The sequence below is a fragment of the Ictidomys tridecemlineatus genome, chromosome 8, assembly GCF_052094955.1.
Source record: "Ictidomys tridecemlineatus isolate mIctTri1 chromosome 8, mIctTri1.hap1, whole genome shotgun sequence".
Taxonomy (NCBI): domain Eukaryota; kingdom Metazoa; phylum Chordata; class Mammalia; order Rodentia; family Sciuridae; genus Ictidomys; species Ictidomys tridecemlineatus.
Genome location: NC_135484.1, coordinates 88,064,768 through 88,078,632, shown reverse-complemented (window position 1 = coordinate 88,078,632; position 13,865 = coordinate 88,064,768). Strand labels below are relative to the sequence as shown.

The 13,865-nt window shown below is 34.4% G+C and overlaps 1 protein-coding gene across 4 annotated transcripts in view; it reads left to right on the top strand.

Annotated features, from left to right (window-relative positions):
• Adgrb3 (adhesion G protein-coupled receptor B3) overlaps nucleotides 1–13,865 on the top strand; it is a 666,855-nt gene that overhangs the window by 640,694 nt on the left and 12,296 nt on the right. For all 4 annotated transcript variants that reach the window (XM_040282896.2, XM_040282898.2, XM_021732558.3 and 1 more), the window contains 2 exons: nucleotides 200–843; nucleotides 10,669–10,704. In XM_040282896.2, coding sequence (XP_040138830.1) covers nucleotides 200–843; nucleotides 10,669–10,704 — 680 coding nt within the window. The remainder of the gene's footprint in view (nucleotides 1–199; nucleotides 844–10,668; nucleotides 10,705–13,865) is intronic.

The following is a 13,865-nucleotide window of genomic DNA, read 5'->3' as shown; positions in this document are numbered from 1 at the left end:
TAGGCTCCCAGTGAGCTACGAGAGCTTGACAGAATCAGTAAGGACTGAGTAATCAGGACCATGAGCAAACAAGTAGATTTATAACTTCTTAAATGATTGTTTTTAAATTTATTAAAGCAATTTAGTAGGAAGAGAGATAATAGCATACAATAATAAGTACTAACTTTTCTTTTATGAAATATCATGCCCTAATTCACAGTTCTTCATAAGGATATTGGCCCTTGCCGAGCAGCAACAATAACAGGAACACTCTCCAGGATTTCTCTAAATGACGATGAGGAAGAAAAGGGAACAAACCCTGAAGGGCTGAGCTATTCAACATTGCCAGGAAATGTAATTTCCAAAGTCATCATCCAACAACCCACAGGCCTGCATATGCCCATGAGTATGAATGAGCTGGGTAATCAATGTTTGAAAAAAGAGAACAGTGAATTGCGGAGAACTGTGTACCTATGTACAGATGACAATTTAAGAGGGGCCGATATGGACATCGTCCATCCTCAAGAAAGAATGATGGAAAGTGACTATATTGTGATGCCCAGAAGTTCTGTAAATACCCAGCCATCAATGAAAGAGGAAAGCAAAATGAATATTGGCATGGAAACCTTGCCGCATGAAAGGTTATTGCACTACAAAGTGAATCCTGAATTCAATATGAATCCCCCTGTAATGGACCAGTTCAATATGAACTTAGAGCAACATCTTGCACCCCAGGAACATATGCAGAATTTGCCCTTTGAGCCTCGCACAGCTGTGAAGAATTTCATGGCCTCTGAGTTGGATGATAATGCAGGACTATCAAGAAGTGAAACTGGATCAACGATATCCATGAGTTCTCTAGAGGTGAGCAATAAGAAGTTAAATCTTTCTTTCATATATGACATATATAATTGTGACATATATAATCATGGGACACTGGTGTTGGAGAAGGACTTAGCTATTCCGGATATGTGTCATATTAAGAATTTTTGGCATTAGAATATTTAGATTCCAGATTCTGGACATAGGGTTTTTCTAGTAGTTCATCAGAATCCTTATTCAAGATGATCTTAAAAACTAAAGATTCCACTATATTCAAAATGACACCTCTCAGTCATAATTCTTTTGTAATGGGAATCAAGTCAAACAGTCATAAAGAAAAAAAATAAAAAATCCTCCTGTTATTTCTTAGGTACCAGAGGTCTTTTTTGGTGGGTAAAGTTGTATCTGGATGGCATTACAAAGTTAAACCAAGATCTGGGTTATTTTTGTATAAGGGCACCTGTTAAAAATAATGAAACTAGAATATTTCTCTGAGTCCCACCATCACACTGATTTTTTAAATAAATTATTATTACATTACATAATTTTTCAGAGTAAATGTTTTGCTTCTAACTCTTGCAGATGATGACAACTGAAATTTGTGGCCTTAAATTATGAATTAACAAAAAAGATGTAATGTAAACATCTAAGAATCAGGATTCTGAGGCCCAACCACATGGCCTTTGTGCTTCATGAGTCCAATAGAAGTAAAAACTTTTCTCTGCTCAACATAGAGAGTAGCTAATAATTCAAATTGTATTTGAATCAATTAAGATCCAAGACGTATAAGGTCATATTTTCTACTGACATATATTCTCTTATTGATTTGTATGTGGCTTTTATATCCTTTACCTTGAAGTTTTACTGTAAGCCTGTTATGGGAATATATGTTCAGTATACAATGTAATTTATGCATTCTTCTTGACTTATTGCCAATTGTTTTAATTAGTAGATTATTGTATAAGACAATATTTAGAGAAAGACACTATCTTCGGTTGCCTGCTCTTTAGTGTCCAAAAGAGCTCAGAGATAATTGCTTCTTCATTTTCCCCAAAACCCATGCCTTCTAGTCCATCATAATAAAGAGACATCTTGAGAGGATAAAGAAACATGCTGAATAATTTAAGGATTTTCTCAACTAGATTGAGAAAATTCTAGACCAAAATGGGAATATGAATAGAGTTTAAGAGAAAATCCTAAATTCTGGATCATCTTCAAGCAGAACAGGGTTTCTGAGGCTAACCAGATAGGAGTCATTTCCCAGAACCAAAGGCATGGACAGGGGCACTGAGGTCAATCAAGTTCAACTCCAGAGTGGTCAGAACTTTTCTTTGGACAAAAACATTCTATTCTTCTGAATTCACCAAGTCACTACTGTTTCCCTAATCACAAACTACAACATGTTCATGCAAAATCACAAAAGTGTTTAAGAGGAATTTCAGTGACTGTGCATATAATAACATAATATCAAAAGCAATCGTAATGACCATATGGAAGTTTTACATTTAGAATGGCTTTTTTAAAGGCACTAAAGAGATTTGAATGGAATTTCATTAAAGTATTTTGGTTGTTGTAAAAATGTTTAGCATTTAAAAGTCCCCAAGCCTCCCTAGACTTGATATTGTACAGACTATGTGTGCTGGGACAATAGACTGTATTTTCCAGGTACTGCTTTGTTCAGTTTGTAATTTTTCCAAATCTCTGTGTGCTTATAATGAAGTATAAGCATCATATGTAACTGTGACTCACCAAAAGATCTGCATTTAAATGACTTACAGATGACAGACTTACATCTTGAAAAGAAAGGAAACTCGGGATTCAGAATGAAAATTTAGTTCTTCATTTCCATTCTTTAAAAACCATAATAGTTAATAATTGCTTAGAGTGACCATTTTAGAAGACAACTGAAAAAGAATGTATATATGTGAGGATGAATAATAAAAATTAGCATTTATATAGCATCTTTCATTAGCGGATCCTCAAACCACCTGAAAAATATGAATTAATTAATCTTCACAAGCCCTCTGTGCAATGGATAAATTGTTATAATCTTCAATGGAAAGTCATTTGTTCAAGGTTACAGAGAGAGTACGTAGCAAATCTAGGAGTAGAATCTTTCTGTCCTGATCAAATCTATGCTGTCCAGAAGAGACAGTAATGAGCCTGAAAATTAGCATGAAGATAACTTTAATGTTCTTTTTAACCCCTGATAGACACTTAGTCTTATGATGAGTATAACACAAAATGGATAAAGTCCTTTTCTGTCCTGTAAATACGTATAGCTCACAGATTTCAGAGATGAGACTGTGATCCATGGAGATAAAATATCAGTGGCGTGATTTTCTTTTTGACCTAAGCAATGCATTATCTGGTAGAGTCTTCAGCTTTGTTAGGTGGCATCTGCAGGCCCAACAGTGAGGAAGATGGTATTTTGACAATGATAGAGGAAAAGCAAAAGAATGACTGGAGCATCCTCATGCAGTGTGAGGATCAACAGTAGTCATGAAGTTTCTTGGGTCTTGGAAAATAATAGGAAGACAAAAGTAAGTGAACATGTGGATTAGATGAAGCCTACAGAAATAAAACAGTTTGGGTCTTTGACACCTCTTAGTGAGAAGGGAGATTAAACCCACAGGAATATCCACCCTGGGGAGCTGGCACATCAGAAGATGGCCAGGTGCCTCACGATCTTTTCCAGGATACATTATAAAGATGGGTATATTGATTTAGGAATTGGACTCCAAAAGAGTGAGTTTTCACAAATTGCCAACATCAAAAGAAGAGAAAAAGAAGAGGGTAAAATCCCCCAGCAATAGCACTGAATTCAGTATCCATGAGAAAAGTGCAAGGGAGAAAAAACAGGAGTGGAGATAGAAAATAAAAAGAAAGCCAGAGAGACTGGAGGGGGCGAGTGGGTGGAAGTGTTTATTCAAGTTAGCAGGAGGCAACAAGGAAAGGAGGAGGCTCTCAGGAAAGGCAGTGCCAGCAGGAGAGCCTCCAGCCCCAGGGGAGTTTGTTCACTTCACCCCCAGGTATTGGATGTAAAACAATGAACAGATTCCTGAAGTTTCTGAGTATAAAAGTGTATCTAGGTTATCGCCACGCCCACTATTACCTTGTTTCTTTATTTCTTGAAATTTTTTGTCTTCCTCACTCTGGTCATTCCCAGAATGGACTTGTTAAGCAATTCTGAAATTTTCAGGTTTCAAGTTCCTCTAAGTATGGAATAATTGCAGTATTAATATGGCAGATTTTTTTTTTTTTCACAATGGTTCAAGTCCTAGAAGTCCTCTAGCCACTTTGAGTGAGGTTAAGAATGAAATTATAATCAGCACTTTAAGTCATTCACCTTCAATTAGTTAATGAAGTGTGGCAAGTCCATGGTATGTGTAGGCAGGAAAGAAAAAAAAAAACACTTTTTTTTTTTTTTTTTTTTAACATGGAATAAGGGAACAAAAGAGGGATGGTGGTTCTCATGCATGTGACAACTTTTAAATCTTGGATTATAATTCTACTGATTTATTTTCTGAAAAATTATGAGTGTATTATTGTAAGACGGCAGGTTTGTACTTTCCTTTGAATCATTGAAAAATATTTATTCAATAGCCTGTAACTGTGCATGTCCTAGGCCTGTTTGGCATATGATCCACTCTTCACCTCTTTTCCCTGTATAGCTCTGGGTTAATACAAGGCTGTGTCACAGACTTCTGGTTAGATTCAGTCAAACAGGAAGCACTGGGAAGAGGATGGGGGTTGAGGAAAAGACAGAAACTAGTTTTATCCTGCTCTTTCTACTTTGAGGCTGCACCTTGTGTCTCTCTAGCTGCAGCTCCCAGGGCACTTCCTGCTTCTGCCAGGTATTCCAATCCCTGGGCTCAAATTACATTGCTATCTCCCTTTGTCTGTCCATCTTAGGGGGCACACTGGCTACTTCTGCTAATGCCTTGTTTACCCCATAGTTCAGTATGCGTCTTCTTAGCTCCTCTATCATTTGAATTCTTGTGGAACATTTTGCTCAAATATAAATACATTCAATGTTTTCTGTTGTTCTGACAAATCTTGCCTTAATTTTTCTTATTAATGAAGATATTTGAATAACCAATAAGGGTTAGATAGTACATTACAAAATTATTTTATCAAAACCAGTGCGTTTTGCTATTCAGCTTATATTTAAAATTACCTGTATCACTGAAAACATTCTCAGATCAGTCACCCTCAAATTTTAAATGGGTGGAATGAGATACATTCTAGGCTAAATTTTTATACATTGCTTCTTCCCGGACATGAATTATAGAGCTCTCAGCATAATGGTTTTTAAAGGTAAAATATTTTAGCAATAAAGTCACTTCATAGGTGCCTCCTTTATGGCTGTTGTGAGAATCAAATTATGTAATGTACATGAAAACCTTTGAAAATTGTAAGGAGCACTTGAGGTGTAAGGTTGTGTTATTATTATGTCATTACCATTATGCCCTGAATTTCTGCAAAGAAGCTTGAAAGCTGTATTAAATCGATTCAGGATATTAGACAAAATGTTATGGCCTCACTTGGGAACCAGGAGTCTCTGTCACTAACAGAAACCATTATAAAACTGACCATGGACAGAAACAAGTTTTTCTTTTTTATATTTTTCTCATGTAGGTCTGATGAAAGCAAGGCTTTCCCTTTTTCACGTCTTTGTTTGTGTTCCTGAATTAGGGAATTTTATCTTTTATATAGGCATACAAACAAAATTACCCTGAATAAAAATCATTTTAGAAAACTAATTACTTTCAGACATCATTACCACAGCTATTTTTAATGAATTTGCTATCAAAGCTTTCTCCTTGTGAGTGAGTTCTTTGCTCACTCATAATAGAAACTTTTAATAGTGGTCATATTGCCATTCATTAGTCAGTGGAATTTATTACTTGCTGTGAATCTTCTAGTGTCTTGTCCAGCTTAATTTGCATTGACACAAACAATGAAGCATTTCCTCTGAGAAATTATTCATCATTTTACAAGAGTTAGAAGTGCTGAGTTGCTTCTCTGCATGCGCTCCCTAAGTATTACTCTGAGTATCCTGACACTATGGTGTATTTTCTGACTTTTAAATAATCCTAAAGAATTTCTCCCTTCTACCAGTGATAAGCTTGCCTTCCTGTAAACTGTCTTGATTCTCTTGACTGTCTGTCAATCTATTTGAAATGCTTTCCTTTGTGTATATAGTCCATTTGCTTACCTGAATTATATGAGAACATTCCTGAGAAAAGCAACTACAACAAAACAAGAGCAAAAAGTCACATTCTTTTGAACTTTTCTGGCTGCCGTATTTCAGCTCCTTAAATCATTGGTCTATTATAATTTCATGAATGTGCCACACCCTCTGCTAGATGCTGAAGATACATAAATGGTTAAGATAGACATGGATCCAGTCCTGAGAGAGAATAAACTCTACAGAGAGACAGCCAACAAACCATTTTTTAAAAAGAGTAATTTAAAACATTATGCTGTATCGGTTAATGACCATACAACGTGAAGGAAAGACTTCATTAGACATGGTGGTGGGTAAAGTCTTTGGAAGTATAAAGCAGTAAGAAATCTTATTGAGAAAAAGCATGACTTATGAGGAACAGGAGGGTAAGGTAATGTTTTAGGCTAAAGAAACTGCAAGTGTAGAGTTCCTGGGGATGAATTGTGTTATCCAGGAAGAATATTAGATAAAAAAGAACTCAGAAATTTGTCATTTAGAAAGCCGAAAAATGAGGAAGAGCCAACAAAGAAACTTGAAAATGAGCTGCAGTAAATGAGAGAAGGGAAGAAAGAAAAAGCAAAAGCTGAGAGATGATGAGTATTTTAATGAGGAAGTGATTAACTTTCAAAAGCTTCTGAGAGTCTAATAAGATGAGGATGGAAAATTGACCTTGGTATTTGACCAAATGGAGCTCATTAGCGACCTTTGACAAGAAAAGTTTAAATGGAGTCTTAAGAATAGAATACAAGTTGGGGTGAGTTTTAAGTGGGAAATTAGGAAGAGAAAACAGCACAGAAGAAACGTCATCTACTAAGACAAAAAAGATTACTTATTTCAAATTATTTGGGAAATCAAGAATATGTAACACAAGGATTTATATGTTCATAAAATATTTTAATATTACACTGGCTTATTTGAAATTTACATGTAATTTTTTTTTCAATTATCAACATCAGAAAAATTGTTATGGCTTGATCACTGTTTTAGTAACTTTCTTTTGCTGTTGTGACTGACCAGAACAATTGGAGAGGAGGAAAAGTTTATTTGGGGGCTCAGGGTTTCAAAGGTTCCAATCTAGAAGGCCAGCTCCATTCCTCAGAACTGAAGGTGAGGAGGAACACGGCAGAAGAGTATGACAGAGGCAAGCAGCTCACATGAGGATCAGAAAGCTGAGAGAGATCTCTACTCAACAAACACAAACTATATACTCCAGAGCCACATACCCAATGAACCATACCCCACAAGCCCCCAGTCACCACTCATTTAATCCCATCAGGGATTAATTTGCTGATTAAGTTCAGGCTATAACCCAATCATTTCTCCTCCAAACCTTCTTGCTTTGTCTCACACATGAACTATTGGGGTACACCTCATATAAAACAATAACAATCACTTTTCATAGTTGATTCTCGTTTTTAAATTGTATAAACATTATTTCTAACCACTTTCCGTCCTTATGATGTCAATCCACAGAGCTCAGAATATTTGAATAGCAATGTAAGGTTATTCACAGTTTCAACAAACCTAAGTGCTTTGAAAGACTTTCAAAAATGCTGCATTGTATACCAGATGTGGAAATAGACCAACACTAAACAAAAGTGGACATTCTGATTTCTCCTTACACCACCAATTTCCCAGGGTCTGATAGTTCTTTAAGATAAGCTAGATTTTGCAATGGGAGAGTCATATCTAAGAGTGGAAACGCCTGCTACTCTTTACCATTGTAGCATTTCTCATAACCCAAATCATATTAAAATGATTTTTTAAGTTATTTTACTCAACACCGATTTCCTGTGAAATGAATATCATACGGATGTTTTTATTCTTCAAAATGCAATACACATGCAAAAGCTGATCTGTTTGTCCTTGCCTTCAGGTTAGAAAACATCTCAGCCCTACTACTATCATTCCTTACTGCCTGGGTTCTCAAATGCCATTATTGCTGAGTTCTAAGAACAAGGGGCACAAGTCGTCTGGCAGTAAAATATTATCTAGTGTCTCTGAGAAAATAAGAGATAATGGGGGAAAAGCTGAATTTGCAGCTGGAAGATCTCCCCTAGAATCCCAGCTCATTTTCTTACCACCCAGATGAAGTGGGAAAATTATTTTAACTCTACTGGCCTCAGTTTTACATATGCATAAAATGCATGGCTAACATGTTCAAGTGTGAAAGCACTTTATAAACTACAAAAGGTTGAAACATTCAGTCAATATTTTAGGGACCTGAATAAAATGACTCAAATATTTATCTCCTTTGGACTTTAAATATCAGACACATTTTCCCCCACTCTAAAGTCCATTTTGCTTTATTTCACATCCACTACTATCCCGCCACCTTTAAGCTCTTTTGATTAAAATCTTTTTGCTTCATTTGTTCATCCCTTGGCCTAATCCTTCAAAACTGTCAGTTCTGCTATACCTTCATAATAGAATTTAATTTTAATAAAATTAAATAGGAGAGAGAGAGAGCGAGAGTGCGCAAGTGCTATTTGTAGGGGAGTATCCATTTTCGTTTCCATATTTCACATTGACATAGGTGACATCTACACTCAGAATCTTTCTCTGGTGTTCTCCCAGATTGCTGTCTTTTGTTATTGCTCCTATAACATGAAGGCTTTAGCAACATGTATGCCTCAGCATTTTCAGTTCTTAGGCAACAGGGCCTTTGCATTCGGAAACTAACAGGGCAACATATGGCTGTTATCACCTTGGCAAGTGAGAAATCCTCAATGCATGCAGCAGAAGGCCCTCTTATTCTTCTAGCTAATGAACCCTTCTTTAAAAAAATATATATTTCACTATTTAATTTTCAAATGGAATAAAAAGCTATGACTAATGTTTATAATAATTGCTTGAAACTGAGTGTTTTCATGATTGAATTTTGCTGTATTAAGAAAGAATTTTGCTTAATGCACACTTACAAAAATGTCCTGCTGAGTCACAGTGCCAAGAAGGCAAAGCATCCAAGATAGGCATGGAAACACTGACATTTAGTCTAGCATATCACAGCAAAGTGTGGTGCAGGATGTTGGAGCCTGATTTTTCTACAGCACAGTTAGATAACAATAGAGGCAGGGAAATGGCAAAGAAGGCGGGGTTAAATGCCTACCCACACATTTTCTTCTTCCAGGATGTCACCAGTCAAGGGTAGGGTGCTCTTGGAGGCAAGGAGCAAGTGAGATCAACATGCTGGGTTTCCATTTAATAAAGCAATTTTTGTTCATTTTTTTTCCTTTGGTATCATTCTGAAGGCTGGATTATAATCTTCAACAGTTTTACCTAAATAAAATTATTTCAGGTCTTTTTTAAAACAAAACCTCTTGGTACATCACCTTCTTTCTGTTGATATATGCTTTGAATGAGTAGGTTACACAGGAAGGTTCTGGTTTTATAATGACAATTTTAAACTAGCAGCAGAAAATCAGTCAAAGTTTTCAATACAAGACACTAGTGTTTTCCTGTCTCTCCTAATGCTCAACTGTTGGAACAGAGAATAGGGTCTCCCACCTGTCTTGAGTAAAATTCCCTGTTAGTGAAATTAAGATTATAGGTGTTGAGATGGGAACAGGGAGAAAAATAAAGCATAATTTTGCTAAAAGATTTACATGTTTTTCCACAGTTTGATTATTATTTGTTTTAAATATTTATTAAATTTTCCCATGTTTATCCCACTCCTCCATGAAATAAAAAGCCAACTTAAAAAAAAAAAAAGAATGAATGTTAGAAATTCATTATACTCTCTAAAAATTTGGAGGCTTTTTTTTTTTTTTTTCTTTTCACATGGAACAGACATCTCCCTGTATATCAATCTTACTAAGAACACTAGGGCTTCCTAGAGTAGATGCTTCAAATACCTTCCTTTTACTCACATCGTGAAAATCATATTGTCACATGAGATTGTATTAATTTCATTTTAATCATATTTCCTGATTTTATCAGACTTACTTCTTGATTAATTTATTTCATTAATGTATGTCTATATATAACTAGATTCAGAGACTATTTAACAGATTTGGGGCCATAAAGGAACACTGGAATATTTTGCTGGGATATAGAATATTTGTTTGTTTCAATGAATTAAAATAAATACTTTAATTTCTAAGGACTAGCAATTAGAAGGACTTTCTGCTTGTGAAAGACTATTAGATTCTGAGAAATGTGTGAATGAAATTTACACAGAACTCAGGGCTTAGAGAACCAGATAGAATTTGGTGAATGGAGTCTGGATATTGGTTGGTGAGGGGTCTTGAGGTACCTAGATGATTTTTCTGATACAACTTTGAATCCTCTCTGTAGTTTTTCTGTAGTAGAAATAAAGTTCTCTTTAAAGATTGAATGATTATGTGAATTTTCATGGGAAAGATCTCTCCTTAGTGAAAATCAGGAATAAAAAGTCAAGATGAAATATATTCTATTACACTCATCACTTTAAAGGAAGTTTGAGGTAAAAATGGAATGATATAGATGGAATATTTTGAAATCATAAAAATCTGAAAATTTTTCTTATGTGAAGAAAATTTGTACAGCAGAGAAACAGGATTATCTTTATTAAAAATAACAACTTTAATTTTATTCAATGATTAAGCATAACTTTACTGGTGTTCTCTCTCTCTCTTTTTTTAAATCCCTAACAGAGAAGAAAATCACGATATTCAGACCTTGACTTTGAGGTAAGTTTCTACAAATTATTTTAAAATCTTAATTGTTTAATTAAAATTGATGTGTAATTATTTAAACATACTAATCTATACAGGTATGTAGATGTATTGCTAAATTTAATAAAATAAGTCAAGGTTTTTAACTATAATCCATACTATAGAGATAGTTATAGACAAAAACTTTTATGTTCTTTTTATTATAAGTATATTAAACTGAATTTCATTTTTCTAAATAAGCAAGTTATCTATTTTGTAAATGGTAGGTGGTCAGTTTATTATAGAATTTGAACGTGATCAATTCATTTTGGGGGGGTTAGCAATGTTGGTTTCCTGATTTTTATATTTGAGACAATTTCTTTGGTTTTAGCTTGGCAACTAACTGGAGGATCCTGTGAGCTTAGGTTTCTCTGGGACTTATTTGCTTTGTGTTCTGATTACTACTATTTAGGTTCTCTGTGGTGCATTCAGATTCATTTTTCCAACAGCAAGCATCAGTTCAATGTGCTCCTGTGTTTAGTAAATGTCTTTTCACAGATATAAACAAGATGAAGATTTTCATTTTCCAATTTACATTGAATTTATATTGATGCTGCAATATTGATGCTAGAAGTTACTAAAATCATACCATTTAAGCAGCTTATGCTAAGCACAAAATTAATGATGTTTAAGCATCACATAAAATGCACTTATGCATCTTGATAATTGGATATGATTCATAGCCTGCTGACATAATTGGATATAATATAAATTTCTCCAGCATGTTTGTACCCTTGTGATGCATATGTAGAACTCAATTCTCTTAACTGATATTTGTAAAATTACATAAGCTTTCTAGAACATGAAAGCTCCTAATTTAATCATTTTGTTTAGATAGATGAATGTTGTAGCTCTACAATGTAGAAAGTACAAATTGTATGACATATAATGTATAAACACTTAACCTTTTATTGTTTACTAGAGGGTTACAATGGTTTTACCCTAAAGAGAGTCCAAGAAAATTTTTTTCCAGTTATAATTCAGACTATGTATTTCATTGTATTCTAAATTATTAGCATAAAATACTAGTCTATAAATTTAAATAAAAATTATTCAACAATCCTTACCTTTAGAGTCTTTAGTGCCTTTTAATGAACAGATATTTTTGGTCTTTTTTGTATTAATTATTTGGAATTTAGGAAGCCAAAAATAGAGGACTTGTATATATACATACATTTATATATGATCATACATAAATATATAAAATACATGTAGAGTGTTTATATTATATATACATATATATTTATGAAAGCAATAAATTGTTATTAATTCAAAGGAAAAGAGGTGCAAATTAACCCACTAATCATCAATGACAAAATACAGTAAATCTAGATCTAAAATTAAGCTTCAGAGCAAGCAACCAAAGTTACATAATCACAAAAACTGAAAAGAAATCTAATCATACTGTGTCCCTGGGAGCATCAAAAAAAAAAAAAACTATTCTTTTTTTGTCTATTCTCTATGGCAACTGTTAGCAGCTTCCTTAAGCTGATACTTCTTTCTATGGCTAAATTCTACACATAAAACCACAGTATTAACAAAATATTTGCAAATAATAGAGAAAACATGAAACACAAGAACCCTGACATTTTCTATAGCTCTTCAATTCCTAGTTATTGCATGAAAACTTTGGGGGAAAATTCCGAAGTACTTCTCTTTCTGTGCCAGCTACTTAGTGCTACACCTATTAATCTGAATTGAAATTGCAGGGATGTGGCAGATCTCTCATAGATTATGTTCAGAAAAATTATTGCCATATTTAAATCCTGGTGACTTTTTTTTTAGAGCCTCATGGTTATACATATTACTTGGGTTTATCTCGACACTCATATATGCATATTAATCTATTTCAGTTTTAATACAATCTGAATTTTGTTGATAGCCTTGAGAAAGTACCCAAGACCCCCTCCAAATTTAGGCTTGATTAATCAAATAGATGTCAAGATTCTTGACACCCCATCCCTCAGGAGGCTTTACCATAGTTAACAACTTAGACATTTTGCCACTGACAGACTCCTGGGTTCTGGGAAGCATCTTCCCTTCAGGCTTTAAGCCTAACATACTCCACAGAATGTATACATAATAATAATCTTGTTACACCTCATATAACAATTAAACTTGTATGACTAGTTAGTGTTAAACCTAGAAAAAAAGCCATTTTGTCTTTCCAGTCTCCAGGACAACACAGCACTTCTGGAGGAAACGGAACAAAAGGGGAACTAGTATGTAAAATGGAGAAACATAGGTTCTTTCTTGGAAGTATTCAGAAAATGTTGTAGTGATATTCCTATGTTCTGTGACCAAATGTTCTGCTCCAAGCAGAGAATAACAAAAAAATAAAACTGAATTGATGAAAAGCAATTATTTTGCAATCTAGTTTACTTTAGCAAAAAGCTGTTGAATACTATACCAATTATAGAAAATGGTTAATCATAAATGTGGCATGCCAAAGATAGCCATGTTGGACTTCAACAAGTTAAATTAAATATAACTCAATGAGACAGAAGTAGCAAATAGAAATCCAGAGGAGGAAAAGACATAGAACAAGGTTGGCCATTATGTGACATAATCAAGAAACAAGAAACAAGTCAAAATTCACTGATATGGGGTCTATGAAAGGAAAGAATTCATGTCTTGTGGTTTGGAAGGAGGATTTTTTTTTTTTTTTACCTAATCTGCTGCCCAAAGCTGTTAAGCCTTTCATTACGTTTTGTTTTGCTTGGGTTTTGTTGTTGTCATTTGCTTTTTGTTTTTAATTTTGCTTTTCAGTAAGGAATGCTTTCCTATAATCTGGGCTTTAGTAATATGAATGTTAGTAATAGGGAGGTCAGATTGTGGTAGAGGAAAAAGAAGAAATTGAAATACCAATGAGGGAAGCAGCAATGAAGATCCATTTCCTGGAGGTGGCAGGAAAATAAAGTGATGAAGGGATACTATAGGGGTAGAATCTATAGAACTTAGTCCTTAATTGAATATAGGGTAAAAGACCATGAAACACATTCCATTGAATTCCACTGAATGGAAGGGAGAGAAAAAAGAATTAGGAGCACTACAAATACAGATAAACTATAGCATTAAAGGTGTATATATAAGATTTCAAAAAACTGCTTGACGGCAAAAGGTCCCTTCCTGTTATG